Raw genomic sequence first — 27385 nt, 5'->3', positions numbered from 1 at the left:
GGTGAACAGACTTTTGTCACTGACTATACATACCTGCACAAAGTCTATTTCCCATAATTGTATTTCATTAAACACAGCTTTGAAATAACAATGGAACCACTTATACCGATATGTGGGGCAAAGTAACTGTGCCTGTTGTTCAGGCAATCCCTGCACATTTGGAAATTATGCAGATTTATAAGACAAAGATTCTGCACACTGGATAAATCAATCAAACCATTACTGTATTCTGGCAAACTACAATCCCAATCTTACTGAATTATCATACCTATCTATCTATTGCCAGATGCCTTAATCCCATACAGATGGCCACAAACAATTCACCTCCATAATACCCTGTCCCCCAAAATTTCACTGCCCTGCCCCCAGCTCACACTCCCTTCTCCCACATACCTCTACACAACATCCTTCCACCTCATCCTCGGCCTCCCCCTCCCTCTCCCCCCTTCCACCTCACTCACATACACTCTCCTCATCAGTCTCTCGCTCTCCATCCTCTCCACATGGCCAAACCGCCTCAATATATTTCTCCTAGTGCATCCTATCACATCCACATCCACATCACAATGTTCCTTCACATCCTCATTTGTCAGTCTGTCTCTCCATGTGACTCCACATGCTCCTCTCAAATAACTCATTTCCACTGCCCAACTCTTGACTTGTGTCTGCCCCACAAGGTCCAAGCCTCACTTCCATACGATAGAGTTGGTATCACAATACTGTCAGGCAGTAACTTTTTCACTTCCATGTTTCTTATCACTGCTTTCAGAGAACTAGCAACCATTCTTCCTTGTTGTATCCTTCAAGCACTTTGCCCTCTAAACTTCCATCTTACTCATCACACTACCCAAGTACTTAAATGCATTCACATTTTCCATTTCCTCCTCATCCAACCTCACTCGAAGACCATAACTTTACTCTTCTCTACGTTCACCTTTAGATTCCGTTTCCTACACACTCTCCCAAACTCATTCACCATGCCTTGAATTCCCCTTAAAATTCACTTAACATCACATTATCATCTGCAAACAAGAGTACAGAGAGTTTCCACACACTGCCCTCTCTCACTAGGGCCACTCCAACATCCACTGCCCTACCTTGTAACTCTTTTATAACCCATCCATATTCTCATCACACGCCATGTACACCTGTGGATTATTTTGTGCCTGAAGAGGATATTGGCTATCACCAACCCCCTCTTGGCACAAATGTCCACTAGAGCACTGCCATTGTCATCCACTACCGCCGGCACACCTAACTCACCAACTACTCCATCCACCTTCACATTCCCTACTTTTCCATTCATATCTCCAATCAAAAACTCTCTCTTCATTCCTTTCAAACTTTTCCATGCACGCTTCCACATTTGTCCAGAACTCTTCTTTCACTCTGCTTGCACGATTTTGCATTGGTGCATACACGCACACAATCACCCACGTCTGTAGTCCAACTTTCAATCTTACTGAATTAATGAGGTTCTACATTAATTTCTAGAAAGCATTTTTGGGATCATTGCAACTGCTGCCCTTGCAATGCCACCCACCAGGAAGTCCTCCACATCCACCAAATTGTCAAGAGTGCTAAACTTAGGATAGTTAGGTAAAATACAGCCTTCCAAATGTCAAATGCAGATTCTGTAGTAGCAGTAAATACCCACTCTATGAAAGCTCTTGCTGATGCAAATGGTTTCGAACAGCAAATTAATCTCATTGAAGAGAGATGTCACTGTTGTGTTTCCTGTTGAGATCATCCACAAACTCTCGTTTCAGAATTTTCACACACCTGGAATAACAGAGAATAACGAGATACTGTTAGGTACAAATTACAAAATATCACCAACCCTACAGGAAAAATTAATATAACACAAATTAGATCTACCTGATTCTATTACCCAACTCATCCTGGATACTCTTCCTAGGGTGACTTATAGCAAGTTAGTTCTGGAGGTATCATATCTGGTATATCAGACCCTGCCAAGAGAACAGTGCTCCCTCCACCTCTCCATATTATACTAAGTGATCCTGTACAAAGTAGTTTTGACATGTCAGGAACACCAGTAAGACTGGTTCTCCACACATCTTTTTAGCATAAGGTCAAAAGTCACTGTAGGACTGAGTAATGAAATGACATTATCAGGCCTTTCCTTTAGAAAACATAATTTAATCAAGTTCAGCTTGCTCAATACTTACCGCTTGTACTGAGGTGAGGTGCGAAATTTGGCAATATCAAGGCTGGGTGCATGTGGCATGTGCACAATAAAGGCATTGGGTAACACCACAAACTCAAAGCCCATAACATGCAGTTCCATGATGTGTGATACCTGAGAAATATTCAGCATATGGTTACGGTAGTACAGTAATAGGTTTCCTATATCCTTCTATGATACCAGTGACAACTGGTACTATACATTTTATTACCATAAAAATCAGATAATGAAGTTAATATATCAACAATTCAATATTCAAGGAATTACAGATACTGCATATGTAAAGAGGATGGGATATCTGTAATACATTTCAGTAAAAAACCTAAAGTCCAACAATGAAGACATAGACATAAATGCAACAATACCTCTGGTACTATACACTTTATTACCACAAAAAACAGATAATGAAGTTAATATATCAACATTCAAGGAATTACGGACACTATATATATAAAGAGGATGGAATATGTGTAATAAGTTTCAGTCAGAAAACTGAAGTCCAATAACAAATACACAGACATAAATGCAACAATACCTTATTCCAGCCAAAGCCAACAAAGCGTGTATCATACTCTGGAACATCCTTACGTACCACAATGTATGGTTCAAAATCCTGCTCCCATGGAACCTAAAATAAAAAAACACAAATATAAGTGTTCACTTTTCTTGTAAGTATATGCAAAACAAACATTGCATTAACTTCAGCACACTCATATATAATAAAAAACATTATTTCTACTGGTTTTCTCATATACTTGGCATCCTGGGGAAAAACTGGACAAGCATCAGACAAAATACAGGCTACTGCAAGGTCAAAAACCCACTTTTCACTAAGCTCCCTCATTTGATGGCACTCTACAGGAACAGGTGTCAGGCCATTTATGATATCATGCTAACGTCAGAATGGTTACAGAAGAAATCATCTCAAATTCTGAGCTAAGCAGAGTGCACTACTTCTCATTTCCAGTTATATGTCCCAGAAAGCAAAACGACTTTCCTCCATGGTTGCTGATACTTCATCTATGCATATCGTAAATGAGTGCTAGATGAAGTGACTCCTGCACTTGCACTCAGAGGCCATGAAGTCACTAGGCATGTTTATGGCTACTTTCTGCTCAGCCACAATTGTTTGCTTCTCACTACTTCACATTTTGTGAGCTCTGTTCAATACTCTGCTCTATTATTAGCTTGTCCAGCTTTTAGTGTAGCTTCAGGAGTATTTTATACCTGTTGGGCAAAATTCTTGTTTTATGGTTACTTTTAGAACTTACAACCCATTACAGATGCACCCTTTGTTTGGTTCCTTTGGAATGACCCAAGAGCTGTTATGTATTTTACCTTACTCTAGGCTATACCTGTACTCCAGTCATCTATCAATACCTAGATTAAGTTTTTGTCATCATTTGTGGCTTTAATAATTTTGGCACTTGTTACTTGTGACCCAAGTGATTATGACAACTTGTATATCTTCCTTTCTGGTTCAAATTTTTTACTATTTGCCACATCTTAAAATTTACTTCCCACATCATCTCTCACATCTCACTATTCCATGGCTATTTAGCTAGTGTTATGAAGCCCAGAATGTCCAGCTTTGCAGACAGAAAATACTTAATCAGCCACAAACTCTACATTCTTTCCCACCCCTCACCATTTTTTTTTTTTTTTTTTTTTTTTTACCCCCACTAAAACACAGCCCTTTTATGTTTTCCTATCCATCCCAACAAGAGTGTTCCAGGTCAACACTTTTGACTGGGAGTGTGTTGCCGGGTAGTTAGGTTAAGTTATTGGCAGGTCTGTAATGATGGTGGCTGTATGGAACTGTTCCCCATTTGCACTTATTACAGCCATCCCCAGAGTTGCACAGCTAATACATTTACCTAAGGTCCCAAGCAGTCTGATCTGCACAAATCAAACAACTGAAACCTATTACAGTAAATGAGTCAGTGGTAACCAGGGCTGAGGCACAGTAGTTGTTGAATCAGAGTAGTTGTGGAATCAGAGAGTTGAAAGGAATTTTGGAGGGTGTTGGAGTTGGTAAAAATGTACCAACTCCACTTCAAGCTTTAAAATAAACACACTACTGTAACAATTCAGTATATGGCCAATACATAATACTGTATTATACTTATTAATTACAAGTACTTTATATTCAGGAAAAAAATTTGAAGCCTATTATTTAAGGTTCAATTTTTAAACAGGTACACAAATCTTATCTGCAACCTTTGGGGTCAGACACATTTTGGAATTCAGAATTTTTAGGATTTCAGAATGGTACTACTGTACATATACTGTATGACACAGTAACACCCAGGCAGAGATCTGGGGCAGCACCCCATACACCAACACAACAAAGTTTTTGCAGTGAATCTTACAAGTGTTCACTGACAGGGATAAATAAAAACTACCATAAATTATGGCATAGGTAAAATTTTTAAGCTGAAAAATCTCTCCAAAATCAGAGTTCCACTAGTGCACTGTGCATAAAACAGTGAACAAACGGAATAACCTGCCTAACCTTTGCCATGCACCACTTACTTTAACTCCTGCAGCTTCCCTCAAGTATCTCCTACTATAACTCATGTTTGGTACACATATTTAACATGATGAAACACTCCCTCTTCTGTCTTTCGTTCCTTCGTTCTTTCCTCTTCCTTCTGCCTGTGGGTGACTCTACACTGAGTGACAAGCCAAATGGTTTCCTGTACACCACGAAACCATTTACTATGCTGGGAGGTAACCATATAAAAATTTTTTTGGCACCTGGTGGTTTAGTGGGCAATTACTGCGCTCCAATCGGATTGAGCCAGTGAAGGTTTATATCTAAGGTGTGGTTGGGGTTGACTGCTCATGTAATGCCACTCAGGGATGAGTGAGGCTGGTCACTCTCATCTTAAATGTCGGGACCAATTGCCTAGCCCCGGGCTCCTATGCTCCTCATGGGACAATGTAGGATTGGATGATGAATGGATGGAACACTTTCTGCTACCATTTTACTATAGTTAAGTTGTTATTACTAATTAATATGAATTTGCTATTTATGAAGGAATCACAGTTGGACAGTAGAAAAGTAGATGAGTCAGAGTCATCATCAAAGGTTTGGTGTACTGACTCCATTTCCAGCCTGACACCACTTCCCCTTTAGATCATCAGACTTGCTTCCTGGTTGTTGTTGTTTAACCCTGGTCTGCTGGCCAAGCAGACCCACTGACCACCGGTAAGCAACGGTTTCTGTAGGACCATCCAACAGGCATAGTATTGTACATACAGCACAGTATACCATGAAGGGAACCAGTGCCCCCTTGAGGAAGACAGTGCCTCACCAGGGTAAAACCAGGGTCCTTCCCCATGGCAGGATGTGGGGAGATATGAGGAGGTTTGGCTCTTGACGGAATGCAGCAGCTGCTTTGCTCCACCCATGGTACACAGTTTCACCATGTGTAGGCTCCCTGTCAGCACCTCGCATACTGATATGCTTTTATGATATACAGTGATACCCCTGTATCCACCCCATATTAATAAGACATTATCAGGACACCAAGGTTCATGAAACAATAAATAAATACATAAACTGCATGCACATTTTTGTCTGTGCCAGCACTGTTCAGGTAGTGGTGACCCACCTATCTGCATCACATCAATCTGATTCACAATCTGCTGTGTTTACTGCTTCCATAAAACTTAACCACCAACACCCAATATATCACTTCCTGCAAAGAACAAGCAAACATACCATACTAGTAAACCACAACTCAAACAAAACTTAACAGGAACACAAAATGACCCTGTAAAACAACTCTCCCAACACGGGAAGCCCTATCCATTCAATTGCAATGCAACCCCTTTCACTCCACCACCACCACCAAAAAAAAAAAAAAAAAGCACAGGGCCAGCTGAAAACAGCAACCTGCACCTAAACATTTAGGACCACATGACACCTTCAGGACCACAAGGCATGTGTAGAATCACAAGGCATCCAGGCCCTCACAAACATCAACAACTACTGTACTCCCATAACATTCCCAGTACTGTATTTCGAAACATGAAACAATCATAATTATACTTACACAAACAAAGACCCAACAATCCCTTCTTCAAACAAACCTGTAACACTACTGTACTTGCCACACCATGCAAATGAACCGAATGCTTCCTTTTCAACAGTCACTCCCCACATCCCCCTTGCTCCTTCAACACTGATTTTAAGCACTGCACTCTACAAACACCTTACTGACTAACCTCATACAACAAGCACCAGATGGCATCAATTATGTGATTCCCATATTACACATGCTTCTCACAACAACAGATGTTAGTAAAGTCTCTGATGATAACCCCTGACAAAAATTAATCACCAAGACATACAACACAACATGAAGAACAACACCAAATACTGGCTTCCCAACTATTTGTCTGATAGACATGAACATGTTACATTCCAGGGCAAGTCATTACAAATGTGAAATTTCCATAACGAACTTCCACAGGGTTCCATTCTCTCACTTACACTCAACCTATACATGCATGATATTCCCACACCCCAACCAACCACAAACACTGCCTCATATGTATATGACATCATCATAACAACCACATACCAAATTGCAGACACAGCCTGCACACTGCACCAGGACTACCTAAACACACAACAGACTTGGGACAAGGAAAACAGGCTGACAATTACCCTACCCAAATTCACCACCACACCCATCACTAGCAGTAAACATGAAAACAGGAGTTCCCACCACATCATACTTAATAATGTATGTGTGTCACACAAACCCTCCACCAAGATCCTCGGAGTGACAAACAACAATGACCTCACCTTCAAGGATATTGTACAAAACTTCGAGGCAATACACCCCTAAACTCAATACATTCAGGGTAACTACAGGCCCAGACTCTGGGCAACATGATGAACTAATTTCCTTACCCTACAAACAATACATTAGATCGGTGATGTCCTATGCCTTCCCAGCATGGACTCCCATCCTATCTAATATCCACTACAACATCATGCAAATCATACAGAATAACACCCAATGCATCACCAAAGGCTACACCAAAACTACTCCCACAGATCATTTCACTTTGAAACTAAAGTCCTCCCCATCACAGCCTACCCTGATATGAGGAACATATAATTCTATGCAGCAGCCTGTGCCAATAAACAACACCCTTGTCACTACACGCCAGAGACACAGCACATCTTGCCACATAAAACCAGCACCACACAAACATTATCAAACCCTTTACAACAATATCTCACCTCCAGACATTCCAACCTTTACAACAATATCTCACCTCCAGACATTCCAACCTTTACAACAATATCTCACCTCCAGACATTCCAACCTTTACAACAATATCTCACCTCCAGACATTCCAACCTTTACAACAATATCTCACCTCCAGACATTCCAACCTTTACAACAATATCTCACCTCCAGACATTCCAACACTAGCAATGAAAAAATACCTACATACTCACTTTACACACAGAGCAATACAACACTTGTATCAAAATGATATACTACAAGCCCCTCCTCCTGACATCCACCCATCGTAGATGTCCTCAAAAAGAGATGGCTGAGTTCACCCAGCAAGTCTATGCCCATAGTCGACCAAAAAAAAAAAAAAAAAAAAAAAAAAAAAAAAAAAAGCTTAGACTTGGGTTGCATGGAATCACAGATGACATGTGCCCAGCTTGCAGAAGAGTACCCACACAATATCACAATATAACATAATAATGGAGCACTGAGCTGCACATGCCACACTGCAGACAGAACACCAGCAGTGTAGGGAATCTATGGGTCAATTCCACTGGGGAGGCTGCTTACCTGCAGCAGAGAGGTCTGCTCGATCAAACAGACCAGGGTTGAGCAGCAACAACAGCAAGCTAAACCTACTGTTTTTATTTGTTATTTTAGTACAAGTTTTAGTAGTGTACAGCACACCACTGTGCACAGTACCAGCATTTATTCATAACACCAGTCCAGTATTCATGTACACAGAACAGTACAAACAATCATCAGGAATGGAACTGGCAATATTTACACTGATTCAGCTACTCTCTTGCATGAACCAGATGACCCTATTCTCTCATGTTTCTCAGAACTATTGAGCCAACATTCACAACATCTATTTTTGTTTGAGTGAATAGGAAATTATCATAGTTAACCATTCCTAACCATCAATTCCTGGCCTTCTAAATACAACATTCTTCATAATTCAAGCAATATTTCATGTTATTTTAGTTAAATTTACCCTAAAATAGTACTATCAACACTTCAATTTATTAAAGCTGAATCATAAACTTATCTAATTATCTGATACCTACTTAGGTACTTAACCCTTTAACCGCGGGTGTCATTCCAGAATGACATCGACAAAACTGGACCAAACCGCGGGTGTCATTCTGGAATGTTCGTGAATATTTTGAACACCGCGCGTTTTTCCTGTACGCAATTTGTCTCACGCAAGAGTAGCTGTCGAGTTCTTTCATGCCAGCCATCCCACACCTCCCTCCTCCCACCCCGAGGGGGCCCCCTCCACCCCTGCCCTGACACGCATCAGTCAGTATCTGTCCAGCTCTGTGTGTGATAATGGCGCTCCGTCCCGAGTCATCGTTGCTCGCTTCCTCCTCGGAAATTATTAGTGCTAGTGTGCCTTTGACCTCTACACCGAGGAAGGAACTGCTGATGGCGAGGCAGAAGGGGTTGAGCACCCCAGAAATTAGGACAGAGCTGGATAAAACTGTAAGTACAACTCTGGATTGTGGCAGTGAGAGTGATACACTTACAGCAAGTAGTAGTGACGATTTTGCAGTGATTGGTGGTGAACCATTTAGCATTGACAGTGACAGTGATGAAAGTGAACATGTTGTTTCCCCCCCACCGCCCCCAACTTACTATGGGAAAGGGAAGGCGCCCATGGGGAAAATTGGTGTTGCACGTGGGAAGGGAGTGAAGCGTAAACTTACGTCTCCAACACCAAGCCCTAGCAAGTATTTCCCACCACTTTCCCGTTCCCCTAGCCCTATTGCCCTCACATCTTCTTCATCTTCTGACGTGCCCTCTCCTCAGTCTACATCATCTGAGGAATATGAATTCCCAGAGCCTGCACAGTGAGGGAAGGCAGGCCGTGCAGGCAGGGTAAGCAGGGCAGGCTGGCCTACAACAAAGGGGATGCGTGGCAGTAGGAGGGCAAAGCTGGGTGATAAGCGAGGTGATAAGCGGGGAAGAAAGGGTCGGATTTCACCACACACCAGGTCAGTAACCCCCCCGCCTTCCCCCCGCCCAGCTCCCTCACCCTCGCCACCCCCCCACTCACCCCCCTCCCGCTCGCCTCCTGCCTCACTTCCTGCCTCACCCATTGCCTCCACCTCTGCTCCTTCTCACGGGGAAACGAGTGCAATGCGACCTGCCACTTCCACTGAACCATGCACCGGAAAAGTGGATGCATTTGTTTGGTCTGACGGTGCTGATTTTCAGCCACACAATCCGCCGTTTGACATGACAAATGCGGGAATACAGCCTGCCTTCTCATGCAACGAAGGAGATGATTTTGTTGACTACTTCCTGGCCTTCATGGATGACAAAATTGTGCAGTTTGTCAGCGATGAGACCAATAGGTATGCAGCTCAGTGTGCAACAGAAGGGCTGGGACCTATTGGCTCACCAAAGCAAGTGTCGTGGTTGCCCGTCGGGATCAGAGAGCTGTGTGTGTTCTTTGCACTTATGTTCTTGATGCCCCATATCAAGAGACATGAGTTGGAGGAGTACTGGCTGGTGGATGACATTACTTCTATCCCAACGTTCGGGCAGTACATGTCACGAGATCGGTTCCGACAGCTGCTAGGATACCTGCACTTCGCTGACAATGGAAATCCGTCCCAAACTGACCCTTTGTGGAAAGTGAGGGATTTTCTCAACAGGATTAGGGATCGATTTATGCGATTTTTCCGTCCTATGCAAAAAGTCGTCATAGATGAATCCCTGGTATTGTTCAGAGGACGTCTCAAATTCATGCAGTACATCCCCAGCAAACGCCACCGCTTTGGGATAAAGTTCTTTGTGCTGTGTGACTGTGAGACGGGGTATAACCTTGATTTCGTGATCTACTCTGCAAGCACAATGGATGTGGACAGGAAAGACCCCCTTGGCTTCTCCGGCTCCGTTGTAAAAGTGCTGATGGAGAGGTATTTTGGTGGGAATCATGTGCTGTACACAGACAATTATTACACAGCACCGAAACTCTCCAAATACCTGGCTGAACACGGCATTGGCACTGTTGGCACTGTACGGAGCCATAGGAAAGAGTGGCCAAGTTTCCCAGAAGCATCATCCTCATCCAAGGGAGATGTGCACCTGAAGAAGTCAGACAAGCTTCTGGCGATCAAGTGGCATGACAAGAAGGTTGAATATGCTCAGCACCATCCACAAGGGGGAATTGCAGAGAACTGGGAAGGTCAGCTACAGGACGGGAGAGCCAATCATGAAGCCCGATGCCGTCATTGAGTGCAATATCAACATGAGACTTGTTGATAAGTCTGACATGATGATTGGCGAAATAGACTGTCTCAGGAGAAACACCCGATGGCACAGGAAGGCTTGCCTGCACATGCTTGATATGTGCATGCTCAATGCCTTCCTCCTCTACAAGACACAAGTCGGGGGCATAAGGCAACCATCCCTGAGCCAGTTCTCCAAGACTGTTGTGCAGCAGCTGCTTGCACGATTTGGTCAGGTGACGGCATTGATCCCGAGGCGACACTCTGACACACAACCTGACCGTCTTGAGTGCCGCAATTACATGAGCCGGCACCAGCTTGTGAAATTGCCTCATACCGCAGGCGGCAGGTTGTCACAGGGCCGCTACAGAGTATGTCATAACACCACACGGAGGCCTCGGACGAGAAAAATGAGCACACACCAGTGCCAGGAATGCCAAGTCGCTCTCTGTGTGACTCCGTGCTTTGCCGAGTACCACTCTCTGAGTAAATACTGACAGTGACAGTGATATACAGTGATGCGACAGTGACGTGCTTTACCAATAATTGTATAATGGATAATGAAGTCTATCCATCTATCTATCTATAGCCCGACGCCCTAATCCTGCAAAGGGTGGCCGCAGACAAAACGCCTCCAAGTCACTCTGTCACCCACCATTTGACTCCCCTCCCCCCAACTCACCCCCCCTCCCTCATATACCTCTCAACTCCATCCCTCCACCTCATCCTCGGTCTACCCCTCCCTCTCCCTCCCTCCACCTCACCTACATACACCCTCTTAGTCAGTCTTTCATTCTCCATTCTCTCCACATGTCCAAACCACCTCAGTGTATTTCTCCTAATCTTTTCAACCACATCCACATCTACCCCACAGCGTTCCTTCACTTCTTCATTCGTCAACCTGTCCCTCCACGTCACTCCACATGCTCCTCTCAAGTAACTCATTTCCACTGCTCTCACTCTTGACTTGTTCCCCTCTTGCAAGGTCCACGCCTCGCTTCCATACGTCAGGGTAGGGATCACAATACCATCATGCAGTGATTTCTTAACTTCCATACTCACCTCCCTATTTCTCATCACTGCTTTCAGTGTACCAACAACCTTTCTTCCCTGCTGTACCCTTTCACGTACTTCATCCCCCAAAGTTCCATCCTTACTCATCACACTACCCAAGTACTTGAATGCACTCACATACTCCATATCCTCACCATCCAACCTCACTGCACACTCTGTGACTTCATTCCTCTCAAACACCATAACTTTACTTTTGTTTACATTAACTTTCAGCTTCCTCCTCCTACACACTGTCCCAAATTCATTCACCAAACCTTGCAACTCCCATTCATCTTCACTCAACAATACTGTATCATCAGCAAACAGCAACACCGGAAGCTTCCAAATCTCACCCTCATTCATTAGGGCCAGCCCCACATCCACTGCCCTACCTTGCACCTCCTTTACAACCCCATCCATATATATATTAAACAGCCATGGAGACATCACACACCCCTGTTTCAGTCCCACATTGAGATCAAAGAACTCACTCAGCTCACCATCCACTCGCACCGTAGCCCTAGCTCCCTCGTACATACTCTTCACAGCACTCAACAATTTCCCCTCCACTCCATATATTCTTAATACCTTCCACATACCTTGCCTATCTATTCTGTCATAAGCTTTCTCCAAGTCCACGAAGGCAGCATACACTTTCCTTCCCTTCTCTAGATACTTCTCCACTAAACATCTTAGAATAAATATTTGATCTACACACCCTTTTCCCTTCCTAAATCCCCCTTGTTCTTCTCCAACTAGCTCCTCTGTCATATGCCTAACCCTATCAATGAGTATTCTACCATATATTTTACCAGTCACACTAAGAACGCAAATACCCCTATGGTTACCACATACTTCTCTCTCCCCTTTTCCTTTGTACAAAGGAACAATTATACCTGATTTCCAGTCCTCTGGAACCCTTCCCTCTTCCCAAGCCAATCTACACAACTTCCACATCCACTCCACAACAATCTCACCCCCATACCTAAGCATTTCACCACACACTCCATCAATTCCTGGGGCCTTTCCCAGCTTAATCTTCTTCATCGCTTCCACTACTTCCAACCTACTGATCTCTTCCTCCCTCCTCTCATCTCTTCTTCTCCCAGCCATTCCCCAACCACTTATACTCACACTGCTCTCACTCTCTACATTCAACAAATCCTCAAAGTGCTCCTTCCATCTCCTCAATTTCTCTCTCTTCTCCACCAACAATCTATTATTCCTATCTTTCACTCCCCTACTATTTCCCCTTTCACACTGCCTTACTTTCTTTACCTCCTTCCAAAACAATTTCTTACTCTCCCTCCATTTCACACTCAGATTCCTCCCAAACTCTTCATCCACTTTCTTCTTCTCCTTAACCAGTCTCTTAACCTCCCTTCTCCTGCTCACATATACCTCTCTCTTCTCTCTCTCATCTTCTCCCCTACCTCTACTCGCCAACCATTCACCATATGCCTTCTTCTTTTGTTCCACAGCTCATTTCACCTCATCATTCCACCATGCTGTCCCTTGCACACCCTTGCATCTCCTCCTCACTCCACAAACCGCCTCACACGCTGCGCTTATCTCTTCCGTGAATATCTTACATATGTCTTACATACGTCTTCCACCTACGTTTGCCTAGAAAACAATGTAAATATTGGCCAATATAATAAGTGATATTGTAATAAGAGAATCTGCGGCACTGCTGTGATTCTGTGATGCGACAGTGACGTGCTTTACCAATAATTGTATAATATTGTATAGTAATAAGAGATATTTTACCTAGAAAATTATGTAAATATGGCCAGTATATAAGTGATATGGTAATAAGAAAATCTGCGGCACTTGTATAATTCTGTGATGCGACAGTGACGCAATATAGTAATAAGTGCAGTGTAAATATAATGTATATTGCCCAGATTATATGTAAAATAGTAATAGAAGTTAGAAATAATGAAAACATCGCCGCTAACCAAACGTCAGTGAGCATGTGATGCTGCAGTGAAGTGCGGGCAATTACAGTGCCTTTTACCTACCTCAGTGAACACAGAGTGGGTGTTTATCGTATGTGCAGTGTTCATATATGTTTATAGTACTATTATCAGAGAGTGGTTGGCATTTGGTACTGGTGTGTGGGGCGTAAAATAGTGATTTTACACCCCTCACTTCTAACGGCACTGCCCGTCCTGTGAAAGTCAACAAAGTCATGAAACCTACATCAATGCAAAGCTGAAGGTTAGTACTTTCTAATGGTACCTTATTTTTTTCTCTAGCTTTATTCTGTGCAGAGTTATTAAGGTTTGTTTACATTTGGCTGAAACCCCCGTGGGAGAGGACATTCAGGGCAAAACAATGCCCGCGGTTAAAGGGTTAATAATGAGTGTAGAGTGCATAAACGGTACAGTACAGTCATCCTTTAACATCCGCATTTTTAACATACACGGTTTTAAATATCCGGGGGTGGATATAACAAACGGTTTTAAATATCCGCAAGCTGGATCAGGGGCCGGATTCACTAAAGCATTTTATCTCACTGAACTCTGCTGACACTGTTCACTGAAAATGTAACATTATCCCAGGCACACAGTTCATGGCTGTTTTAGTGATGGCATTATCCAGTGAATCAATTATAACACTCTTCCTTTTGGCCACTTCATTTATTAATACCATTAATTCATCAGGGGAAAAGTTAGGACAGGCTGGTTGGGAGTATTTCTTTCTTCCATGTACCCTTGATGAGCTGTCTTAACCGGTTTGCTGCCCTCTCTCCCCCCCTCTCTCTCATCCCCCTCGATGAGCTGGTCAAAACTGGTTTGCTCTCCTCCCACCCCTCTCTCTCTCTCACTCTCTCTCTCTCTAACTCTCTCTTGTTCCCCTCGATGAGCTGGTCTAAACCAGTTTGCTGCCCTCTCCTCCCTTTTCCCTCTCTAGTAAATAATACGAAGCAATAAACCTCCACCAGTATCCCTGCTTGTCGTAAAAGGCGACTAAAAGGGTTGGCAGAGGGTTAGTGCCCCTCCCCAGAAAACAACTAACTAAAAAAACAAACAGAATTAAGATCCAAGTAAGATGGAGAAATAGAAGAAGGGAAAGACGAGAGGAAGGAGTAGTTGCAAGGAGAGTGGAAAGGTTACAAGAGGATGAGAAAAAGGCAGAATATAAGAGAGAAATGGAGGAACGATTGGGCAAATATGAATTGGAGCAGATGGGGGACGTGGAAGGTGTGTGCAGGATATTTACAGAAGAAATATGTGCAGCATGTGATGTGGTGTGTGGGAGGAAGAGAAGACGGAGGGGGGTGCAAGGAACAGTGTGGTGGACTGAAGAGGTGAGACAGGCTGTGGCACAAAAGAAGAAAGCATACAATGAATGGATGAGAAATAGGGGCATGCAAGAAGTTGAGAGGCGGAAGAGAGAGTTATATGTAGAAAGAAAGAGAGAGGTGAAAAGATTAGTAAGAGACAGTAAGAAGAGAGTGGATGAGGAATTTGGAAGGAATCTGAGTGTAAAGTGGAGGGACTGTAAGAAAATGTTCTGGAAAGAGGTGAAGAAAGTAAGACAGGGTAGAAGTGAGGTTAGAAAGGGAATGAAAGATAAAAATGGTAGATTATTAGTGGAGAAGTGAGAAAAAGTAAGCAGATGGAGAAAACACTTTAAGGAATTGTTGAACATAGAGGATGGAAGTAATAAGAGTATAAATGGCTGGGGAATGGCTGGGAGAAGGAGGGAGGTGAGAAGACAGGAAGAAAAAAGCTGGATAGAAGTTGTGGATGCAATGAAGAAAGTTAAATTGGGGAAAGCCCCACAAATTGATGGAGTGTGTGGTGAAATGCTGAAGCATGGGGGATAGATAGTAGTAGAATGGATGTGGAAGATGTGCAGATTGGCCTGGGAGGAAGGTAGAGTCCCGGAGGATTGGAAGTCAGATATAATTATTCCATTGTACAAAGGAAAAGGGGAAAAAGAAGTGTGTGGTAATCATAGGGGCATTTGTCTTCTTAGTATAATAGGAAAAGTGTATGGTAGGATACTTACTGACAGAGTTAGAGAAAGAACAGAGGAATTAGTTGGAGAAGAACAGGGAGGCTTTAGGAAGGGAAGAGGTTGTGTAGATCAGACATTCATTCTTAGATCTTTAGTGGAAAAGTTTCTAGAGAAGGGAAAGAAGTTGTATGCAGCTCTCATGGATTTGGAGAAAGCATATGACAGGGTGGACAGACAAGGACTGTGGAAAGTATTAAGAATATATGGAGTAGATGGGAAGTTGTTGAATGCTATGAAGAGTATGTATGATGGTGCTAAGGCTGCAGTGCGTGTGGATGGTGAACTAAGTGAATTTTTTTCTTTGAAGGTTGGGTTGAAACAGCGATGTGTCATGTCTCCATGGTTGTTCAATCTGTACATGGATGGGATAATAAAAGAGGTACAAGGTAGGGTAGTGGATGTTGGAGTGGCCCTGGTGAGAGAGGATAGTGTTTGGAAACTCCCTGTACTGTTGTTTGCAGATGATACTGTGTTGTTGAGCGAAGACGAAGGGGAGCTGCAAGGCTTGGTGGATGAGTTTGGGAGTATGTGTAAGAAACGGAATCTAAAGGTGAATGTAGGGAAGAGTAAAGTGATGGTCTTTGAGAGAGGTGAAGTCAGTGAATGTACAGCGAGGTTGGATGGTGAGGAATTGGAAAATGTGAGTACGTTTAAGTACTTGGGTAATGTGATGAGTAAGGATGGAGGTTTGGAGGATGAAGTGCTTGAAAGAGTAAAGCAGGGAAGAAAGGTTGCTGGTTCTTTGAAAGCAGTGCTAAGAAACAGGGAGGTGAGCATGGAAGTGAAAAAGTTACTACATGACAGTACAGTATTGTGATACCAACTCTAACGTATGGAAGTGAAGCTTGGACATCGTTGGAAGGACACAAGTCAAGAGTGAGAGCAGTGGAAATGAGTTATTTAAGAGGAGCCTGTGGAGTCACATGGAGAGACAGGCTGACGAATGACGATATAAAGAAGCATTGTGGTGTGGATGTGGATGTGATAGGAAGCATTATGAGGAACACACTGAGGTGGTTTGGCCATGTGGAGAGGATGGAGGGAGAAAGACTGACGAAGAGAGTGTATGTAAGTGAGGTGGAGGGGGGAAGAGGGAGGGGGAGGCCGAGGACGAGATGGAGGGATGGGGTGGAAAGGTATATGAGAGAGGGGAGTGTGAGTTGGTAGGAAGGCAGTGAAATGGCAGGGGATAGGGCGACGTGGAGGCAATTTGTTTGTGGCCACCCCAAATGGGATTGAGGCGTCTGGCAATAGATAGATAGATAGAATTACTGTGAGAAAATACAAGTGATTTAGTTATATTTTTGCGATAAGCAGAGAAGTCATGATGCTAAGAGCATTAGTTATTGAACATTTTTGCGGCTGTAAATTATGCAGCTATGCTATGAAATGACTCATGACATTATATCAATAAGCCTTATAAAAGTAAGTGGTAATAAAAGTCATTCATGAAGTTTGAAAAAGTTTGTAATGATTTTCCTCACATCATTACTGTTTTGCTAAAATCTAACATAAACACTGAAATATTGTAACAAAATCATAGGAGACAGGCAGAAAGTGTTTTATTTTTATTATTACTGTAATTACTCTGATGAAGTAATGTGGCTGTAACCCTATTTTGTATGGAAAAAATCTTGTGGTTTAGTGGAAATTTCCTCCTCTCTCGGCTATTTCCTGCACCAGACAGTCAAAACATACCATGTATTCTCTCAAATCATTCTCCGTGCTTGGAGTGACTACGGACATGCAGTCTGTTGCAAATGATAGTAGAAATATTGACGTTTGTCTGACAAAATTTGAGCTCTCAAGATTAACAATAAGTGGGTTAAAACACGAGTTGAAAAAACACATTTTTTTTCCTATTTCTCCACAATGAGCACAGTCAGTACGTTGTCTTCACAGCCGCTGCAGCCAAAGGGTTAAGGGGGGTCCAGGGGTGTTTTAAAGGCAGGTAGCAGATATCCGCGGATTATTAACATACGCGGGTGTCTCTGTTACCTATCCCCTGTGGATGTTAAGGGAGCACTATAGCATGTTTCAGGGTTGCTGGTGGAAGCGGAGACTGTTTGATGTGAAGCACGCCATTACCATAGTAACTGATATGTACTCACTATAGGGTAGGATCACCTTTGATCATACTACAGTACCAGTGTAAAAGGATTTGCATAAAATCTGAAAAAAGCTGGAAATAAAAATCAACAACTGTCAGTAAAACTTGTGGTACCATAGCTCCCCCTCTTTAACCCCTCTACATTGGACTATTTGTAGCGCAGTCGTTCTTCCACTATGGGCATTTTTCCGAAAATAGCCTATTTTCAAACCTTAATATCTTGGAAACTATAGCAGTTAGGGAAACAAATTAAAGACCATATTACTCAACAACTCTTCTTCTTGTAGAAGAAAGTATCCCCAGGTCTGTAGGTTGTTGTACTGATGAGCAAAAGATGTGATGAAGAGGAGTAATTTTTGGCGTGCAAAGCTGGATGTGTTTGTGCCTTGCACGAGGAACCGATTTTTACTTTGCTCTCAACGTGATAACTTCTCCATTGCTAGATAAACCAGACACAGTGGCGTCCAAGGCACACCCTATAGCGCTATCACTGAGTCCTTTCTTAGTATCCTTGGAAAGAGGCTTGGGAGGGAGGGATGAGGCAAAGGCATCCACGTGAAGTGGGAACATAATTGGACTAGAGGTTTAAGAAAAAATTGTCTTGCACCTGGCAAATTCAAAGAGACGACTGAGGTATCCTTGCCTTGGGCAGGAGGAGTCACTCTCGAACCTTTGGTGATGAGATCAAGTGGCGGCCACTTCAAACTGTGCCACAAAAACAGGTGTGGTTCCTACTGATATCCAGCAGCCCACTGCTACCTCTTCTGCATCAGTCCATACCAATATGCGGCAGTTAGGGGTTAAACTGCAATTAAGGTAAATGCAATATTTGCAACATGCTGAAAAAAATGAAAACAAAAAGAGTGGTATTTTGTACAGACCGTCACTCAAGGTGATGGTCCACACAAACCTATAGGCACCACCAAAATATTAAGCACATGCACACACATAAATGAACAAAAAATTTTCCTGCATTGCCTACGTTAATTTCCAGGCAAGAGGAAAAAAATATTAATGGAAAATCTTGTTTCAAAATCATATTCCCAGGCATTAATGAATACTGAACTGAGGATGAGAGAAGGAAAATTTTTATTAAGCTAGTACGTTTTTTTATTGCTTATCTGATTGGTGTTGCGAGAAATCCTTTTACCTTACTCCCTGTCATTACTCCCTACTCTGCAAGAGATAGGAATACACAGGTGCCACTTCCCCCTGACCTATTACTGAACCTGAGATTGTTTCGTTTAGTTTCGTTTTTAAAGGCTCCAATATGCTTGCATGCGTCGGCCTTGGTCACCTAATGGCGGCTCTCAATGCTGCACGATCTATTGCAGCCTCCCTGCTCAGTCCCTTAACTCTCAGGCCACACTTAATGACCTCGTCCCATGTCTTTCTCGACCTACCCCTCATAACCCCGCCCCCAATATTAACACTTCTCACCTTCCTCACCCAATTATCATCCCCCATCCTCTCCACATGCCCAAACCACCTCAATCTACCTTTCCTCATCACAATACCAATACACTCCAGTCTCAACCTACTCTTCCACCGTAAACCCAGCCCCCCCAGACCTTGCACGCAGGGATGCACTGCACATCCATCTAATCATTGTCATTTCTGTACGTCCGAGCCTGCAAAAATCCTCCTCCTTTACTGCTCAGGTCTCACTACCATACAGCATTACACTCCTAACACATGCTGCATACAAAGACCGCTTGGCATGTAGGAGAGTCCTCTCAACGTCAGGAGAGGCAACAGCTTCCTGAACTTCTTCCAACCACTTCTCATGCCAGCCACAGAGCTAGCTCCAGCCCCACCTCCTGCACACAGCATGTCTCCGAAGTAACAAAACTCTTCCACACACTCAAGAGATTCACCTGCAAAAGTTCAATCCTTTCACGCCTGACAATCTCCACCTGCTCTTCCTGACATGCCGCACACATAAAATCAGCTTTATCTCGCAGTCTACCTCTGATACCACTACATGTCTTGTGCACCCATTTATCACAAACACTGCACAAGATGGAGTTACTTCCCACGCCCTTGCGGCACACTGCACATGGCCACTCTCCCTCGTCTTTGACAGAACCGCCACCAACCCTAGATATCATCACTTTTGTTTTATCTGCATTTACCCTTAAGCCCTTGTGCCCCATACCATCTCTACACTTCCTAAATCTTTCCTCTCCCTCCCTTTTGTTCTCTGCAGTCAACACCAAATCATCAGCATACATCTCCCACGGAAGTCCATTTCTGAAGACATGTGAGAAGGCTTCAAGTACCATGATAAACAACATGGGACTCAAAACTGACCCCTGATGTATACCAACATTCACTGAAAACTCATCACCCAAATCTCCATTCACCCTTACCTGGGTGCGAGCACCCACATACATAGTCATAACCACCCTAACCAGCCACTCCTCCAAGCCAAGCTTTCTCATTGCCCACTTCACCACCTCTCTAGGGGCTCTGTCAAAGGCCTTTTCCAAATCAACAAAAACAAAATACAGATCCCTTTTCTTACCAATATAATTTTCCTGAAGCTGTCGAACAATGAATATGGCATCAGTGGTCCCTCTACCTGGCATAAACCCAAAGTGTATCTCATCAATATTCACTCTTTCTCTAATCATACCTTTGAAAACTCTCTCCATTACCTTCATTATCTGATCTAAAAGCTTTATACCTCTATAATTTCCTCTTTCCAGAGCATCACCCTTCCCTTTATACATATTTACAATTGCACTCTTCAGCCAATCATCTGGGGCAACACACTCATAAATAATCATATTTATCAGGTCAGTGGCTAACCTCACTCCCTATATCTCCTGAGGCCTTCAACATTTCGGCAGTCAACCCAGACACACCTGCTGCCTTCCCCACCTACATCCTGCCTATTGCCTCACTCACAGTAGCAGCATCAATCAAAGGCCAAGGGCCAAACACTGGACCTGCTGGCTCCAAACCTTCCCTGTCCCAGTCAAACTCCTCATTCAACAACCAGCTATAATGCTCTCTCCATGCATCCTAAATATCCTCACTGTTCACCACCATCCTTCCTTCATCATTCTTCACACACTGCTCACCTATAGTATCCCGATTATCCCTCTTCATCTGATTTGCCACCCTTAAGATTATATTTTTCTTTTCCCCATGATTTAGGTTATCAAGTAAAAGTCTCTGACTCAGACTTCACCCTGTATATCTCTCTTCTAGCCCTACACTTGGCAGTCAAGTATTCCTCCTTGCTACCATACTTCTTCCGTTCTCGGACAAGCCTTCTTTTCTCCTTAACTGCAGTTTCTACACCCTCATCCCACCACCAAGTTACTTTATGTCTTGTTGGGCCTCTTGTCCAACCACATATTACATCAGTAACTCTCAAGAGACTGTTCTTGAGGGCTCTGTACTGTTCATTAATGCCTCTGTCTATGGCTCCCTGTTCAGCCACCACTCTCATCATCTCGTTATAGAAGGCATCCCTTACTACTTGGTTTTTCAGCTTCCACATTTTCCTCCTAGGTACTTAAGTCCTCTTTTTCATCGCTCGTTCTTTAAGCACCATATCACAAATCAACTGTTTGTGCTGCTGCACACACTCCTCACTTCCTATAACTTTAACATCCGTCAATAATCTCCTACTAGCCCTCCTAATCAGAAAATAATCTTTCTGACTGCTATCTCCCCCAGACCCATATGTAATTAACCTAGTCTCTTTTCCTAAAATATGTTGTTGCACACAATCATGTCCGTTGCCTCCCCAAACTCAAGTATCCTTTCCTCTTCTGCATGCCTTATACCATACGCACATCCCCCATGTAATCCTTCATAACCTTGTGCTGCTTCACCTACATGACCATTTAAGTCCCCTCCCAAAACCACTCTCTCATCATCCTCCATACCACCTACTACACGTATTAAATCATCCCAAAATCTATCTTTCTCTGCTTCATCCAGTCCTGCCTGTGACGCATATGCTAACATAATTGCAGTTATCTTTCTACCAAACAGAATTTTCACTACCAATATCCTATCGCTTAGTCTCATAACAATCATAACATATTCCACCCATTTCTCTGCAATCATCACACCAACACCCCCATATCCATCCGTCCCCCCCTGCCAAAAGACTTATAGTAACAGTTCTTCCCAACAATCTTTCTGGTTGATCCACCCCTGTGCCAGACTTCCTGCAAACATGCCACATCCACCCACCTCCTACTGAATGCCTCAACGACTTCCCCTGCTCTTCCCCTCAAACATCCCACATTCCATGAACCCACCCTCATCCCCCTGGGTGATTTACTGTCCTCAGGCTTGCTTTGAAACTTATTCTTGTATTTTGTCATAGTCAGTATTAATAAAGGGGGATTGACATTCCACAGGCCCCACTCACTGCCACGTCCCAGGTCCAGGCAATGGATCTGGGACCCCTAGCCCACCAGCGTACCAGTGGCTGTGATAGTGGCCTCGGGGCACCCTGCCAGGACAGCTGCAGGGACACCCTCAAAGTGTGCCTTGGTACTGTAACTGTCCCGCCATTATACACCCACTGATAGGGCAGCCTCCTGGGACGCTACTCCCAGGTTCGGGCCCATCTCTATCGGGCAGAAGCGGCAGCCTGGGAACCGCAATGCCCTGTACCCTCTAGCACAGGCTCGAGCCGCATCTTGCCCTGGACCCATGATCTATGCCGGCGGAAACCCCACCATACCTCCCCCCAGAAGTCCACCACTAGGTAGCGGGAGCAAAGTTTTCTGGCCGCATGCCCTTGCTGGCGCCAACCCCTGTAACGCAGTAGGATACATTGTGTGAAATGTCAAGTGCATGTGGTGTAGTGCATAAACAGTTGGAGGAAATGTTTGGAAGAGTATGCTGGTCTACTCTCCATGTTACTGTCACACTGATGTGGTAAGCAAAAGGGGATGGTTAGATAGCTAGTGAAACAGGAGCTCCAGCTCTCCCTATCACAAGCATTCCCATTCCCCTCGGCCCGTGCTACAGTCTCCTGAGATACCATACATATTTATTCACAACAGACTTTTCTTTTGCCCATATTATTGTCAATTTTCTTTCATTTTCATTTTTTTTCTTGCTTTCAAAAACATTATCCCTTCACCTGTACATCTTATTTGGGTGTTTTTGTGCACAACATTGTCTATATTTAAATATACGTATATGTGTGTATCCTGTTACAATAAATGAGTAACCATGGACCTTCTTACAACTAAACACAAAATCATAAACACAAGTTGATATGGGTGTGATGTACTGTGCATGTGTGGAATGTACCATATTCCTAAATCATCATGTATTGGTAATGCCTCAAATGTGGGACAGGAGGTAAATTATGTCACTACATTGTATCGTAACCAATCTCACAACTTCCATGCCCATTTTTATTCTGTCTTATCACTGATATTCACCATCCTTAACCGTATCACTCTGATATACTGCAAAGAACATTAAAGACATGAGGCAAATATATACACTGACGAAAAATTACATCAGAGGGAGGGGAAACAAAATAATACCTTATCCCCCACCAAGAATTAAGGGAGGTATACTGCACAGTAAAGAGTATTTTGCTTATTATTGTATTTCACTGCATTTTAGCCTTTAGTATGTAACGCATTCAATGGAAAATATGCTAGGGCTTTTTTGGGGGTATGTTAGTATTCAAACGAAGATGTGTTTGGGCTGTTTGGGGGTATTTTTTGGTTTTTAACCATCACACATCCAAAAACTCTGTGTGTCCACATAGTCCTTGCCCAAATTAGCTTAGACAGGTGGGGGAGCTCACTATCCACTCACTCGATGTAGTGCTGCTCTCGAGTGTCTGCCCTTTCCTCTCCATCCTTCTTTCCTTCCATTCTCTTCTGTCTTTCCTTCATTCTTTCCTTGTCCTTCTGCCTAAGGGACTTTACACTCCCTCTTCTGTCTTTCTTTCCTTCATTCTTTCCACTTCCTTCAGCCTGTTGGTGACTACACTGAGTGACAAGCCAAATGGTTTCCTGTGCACCAGGAAACCATTTACTACGCTGGGTGGTAACCATATAACCAAATTTTTGGCGCCTGGTGGTTTAGTGGGTAATTAATGCACTCCAATTGCATTGAGCCGGTGAAGGTTTATATCCAAGGGGTGGTTGGGGTTGACTGCTCATGTAATGCCACTCAGGGATGAGTGAGGCTGGTCACTCTCATCTTAAATGTCGGGACCAACTGCCTAGCCCCGGGATCCTACGCTCCTCATGGGGCAATGTAGGATTGGATGATGGATGGATAAGTGGATGGGGAGAATTCCTGTATCTTCTTAATCAGAGGTAAAACAGACTAAAGATTGTGACATTTGAGAGGCTAAAAAAAACAAATACCCAGTACTGTACTGACTTGGAGTGACAGCCGCTGTCACTACCAAGAAGGCCTACACTCTCACCCTCTCGCTAAAATGTGAACTTCATGATACATGTGGCAAAAAAGCTAACTTTTGTTGCCTCAACTTAGCTGGCTGCAGCACCTTTGCTCTTCTCCATTCCCTCTCTCTTCTGTCTCCCTCTTTTTCTTCTATCATTTCTCCCCTTTCATCCTCATTATATTGCACTTCTCTTGCTCTCCCCTACCTCTTTTTTTTTTCTCTCTCTCTTCCTCTTCTTCCCTTCACTCCTGTCACTTGTAGTGGAGTGTCTAACAAAAATGAATGCATATGGAAATTGTAGAATGTGTGTCCATCCATTACCTGTTTAGCTGGTCTGTTTACATAGCCAGAAAGGCATACACTCTCATTCTTCTCACAATGACTCTTTGTTTTGGCCAAGAAGACCTTCTGTCCTAGTGGCTTTGCCACCTCTTGAAGTACAAGGTATGATCGAGAAGTAAGACAATACTTTTTTTCTATTAACCAGTAGGAGCAAGGGGATGTGACTCAGTGCAGCATAACCTTGAATCGTTGTGCACATGCTCGAATATGTTTAGGGATGCTGCCCAGCCCAGTGGCTGCCAAGCAGTATGTACCTGAGGATATGTTCTTGCTCGTTGCAATTTCCTTTTATGCTGTGATGACCTAGTGAATCAAGTAAGGTTATTGCATCAAATTTTGTCAAAAACTTGGTGGCACATAATCTCAAACCATCAGGAAGATTCAACAGGCTTTTGGCGATGAAGCTATTTCAAAGAAGGCACAGCAGGTTCAGAGCAAGGTCACGCTGATGCTGACAGTTTTCCTGACTACCAGGGTGTTGTTCATGACAAATACATTCCAGAAGGCCAAATAATCAATAAAGGGTATTACCTGGGAGTTCTCCAATGCCTATGGAATGCAGTGCACCACAAGAGTCAAGAGTTGTGAGTGGTGGAGGACTGGAAGCTCCATCACGACAATACTCCTGCCCACTCATCCCACCTCATCCAGTATTTTTAGGCCAAACACAGGATCACACAGGTCCAGCATGCTCCCTACTCTTCTGACATGGCTCCCTGTAAGTTTTGGCTATTTTCTAAACTAAAGGTGCCACTGAAAAGTTCAAGACCGAGGACACAACTGAGGCAATGACAAATGCAACAGAGATCTTGTTAGCGATCCCAAATACTGACTTTACAAAATGTTTCCTGCAATGGAAGAACCGAAGGGATAAGTGTGTTGAGTCCCAAAGGGTATACTTTCAAGGGGATTCAAGTCTGAACTCAGCAAGTCCCCCCCCCCCTTTCCCACCCCCTAAAGGTTGGATACTTTTCTATCCGACTTCATATACTACGAGCATTTAGTAATGCTCCCAGCAACTCAACTAAGATAACAGCATCACCAGCAAAGTCAAGTCAATAACCCTAAAACTGACAACTGATACTCAGTGACTCCAACCCACAACTTATTCCAGTACCCAATGTAGGTGTCACGAGTCGGCTAGTGACATTGGCTTTTGTGGGAAACCGCGAACTCAAGTGGAATCCCAGTTTATCGTTCAGTTAACCGCTCATTCGGACGGAAGCTTTGTCAAATCAATTTTTCATTGTCATACGTGATCTTCTTTGTGTGAGACATTAGCGCTTCCGCTGAGCGATTTGTTTTGGGCGCATTTCGCTCACTTAGCCGTTGAAAAATGCGGCGATAGCCTTCTTACTTTTCCACGAGTTGGGCAATCCAGTGTTTGCTTTGACGGAGAGAAGTTCTGTGCTCCAGAAGTGAGAGGTCAACCCAAGCTCCACTAGACTACAGTTCTCCATGCTCCCACCCTTCTTTGGGTGATACACAGCATTCAATGACCAGTATTTCTTTTCGTTTTCCTAGCCTTAAGAGTTTAATTAAGGTGTTTTTCCTAGGCGTAAGAATTTAGCTCGAGTGAGTGAGTGAGTACGATCTCTTTATTTGAATTCATTTGAAGTGTAACGTTAAATTTATTTTTGTAATCAATAAATTTAACAGTTCTTTTTCTTGAGCTTAATGTAATGTAAACTCTTGTTTCATTTCTCCACAATTAAGCTTATTTTCCATATAGCTCCTAGCCTGCATAAACGTTTTGCTATTCATAACTGGTACTTAGGCCAGTCTTGTATTAAGCTTAAAATCCATTGTGCCTCCAAGGAGTTAAGCATTAGCAAAAACCTGATACTATTATTAGTATTAGTTATTTATTGTCAGGGGTGAAGTAACTTTCTCCAGAGGCTAACAGTACTATAAACAGCAATTGAGTAATTAGTCTCTGCTGTGTACTGTTGAGAAAGTTTATAAATTCTCGTTCTGAGAGAGTCCGGCGAAGCGGACCGGTAAAGTAATCATTGCTTGATGTAGCAAGACAATCATTGTCCCTACTCTTCAATATTATTGAATATCATCATCATTTAAAATTGTGCATTTATTTTAAAAACCCCGTGACAATTGGCGACCTCATTCTAGGATATTAACTCCTAGCTCTAAAGCTATTCACGAGATAATACTCACTCGTTCATATTTAGGAATTTATCATTAAAGTTTATAGGCACAAGTTTACTGGTGTTTACCGTTAATTCAGCAAGTGAATTTTTGCTTTATTAATCCATAGAGTACTTAACTTTATTTAGTACTTTATTTTTGATAACACTAGACAATTTTATTCGCTCCTGGGTAGCCGCCGTACCCATTGTGTTAATTATTGAGTCTTCTAAGTTATTTGCATTTTTGCTTTATTCTTTTCCAGTTAACTAGATAAGACTGGTCACCACTAGCTTGTGTCTGTACTCTTTACTTGTGTTTATTAGCATTCGTTTGCGAAGTAGCAGTCAGTACTGAGTCGCTAGTTATTTAAATTAAGCTAGCATCATGGCAGCCAGTGCTTATGTACAGGAAGCCAAAGATATGGGCCTCACAGACCCAGAGAAAATTCAGAGTTACGTTCTCTCATGGTTTAATTACGAGCAAGAACATGAGAAAGATGCTCGTGAAGAGCGTAGAGTCCAACGTGAATACGAGCGCGAACAACATGAAAGTAAGCGAGAACAACGC

General features: G+C 43.2%; 1 protein-coding gene across 1 annotated transcript in view; it reads right to left on the bottom strand.

Annotated features, from left to right (window-relative positions):
• Positions 1 to 1706: 1706 nt before the first annotated feature.
• The window catches only part of LOC145413599 (xylosyl- and glucuronyltransferase LARGE1-like), a 241389-nt gene continuing 215710 nt past the window's right edge, over positions 1707 to 27385 (bottom strand). The window contains exons 14-16 of the mRNA XM_080283249.1: positions 2742 to 2834; positions 2190 to 2320; positions 1707 to 1782 (exon numbers count right to left, since the gene is read on the bottom strand). Coding sequence (XP_080139375.1) covers positions 1707 to 1782; positions 2190 to 2320; positions 2742 to 2834 — 300 coding nt within the window. The remainder of the gene's footprint in view (positions 1783 to 2189; positions 2321 to 2741; positions 2835 to 27385) is intronic.

The sequence above is a fragment of the Coenobita brevimanus genome, chromosome 97 (assembly GCF_032717465.1).
Source record: "Coenobita brevimanus isolate Jiangsu-jjx chromosome 97, ASM3271746v2, whole genome shotgun sequence".
NCBI lineage: Eukaryota > Metazoa > Arthropoda > Malacostraca > Decapoda > Coenobitidae > Coenobita > Coenobita brevimanus.
Note: the sequence above shows the minus strand (reverse complement) of the source record. Positions and strands in the feature narration are given on the sequence as shown.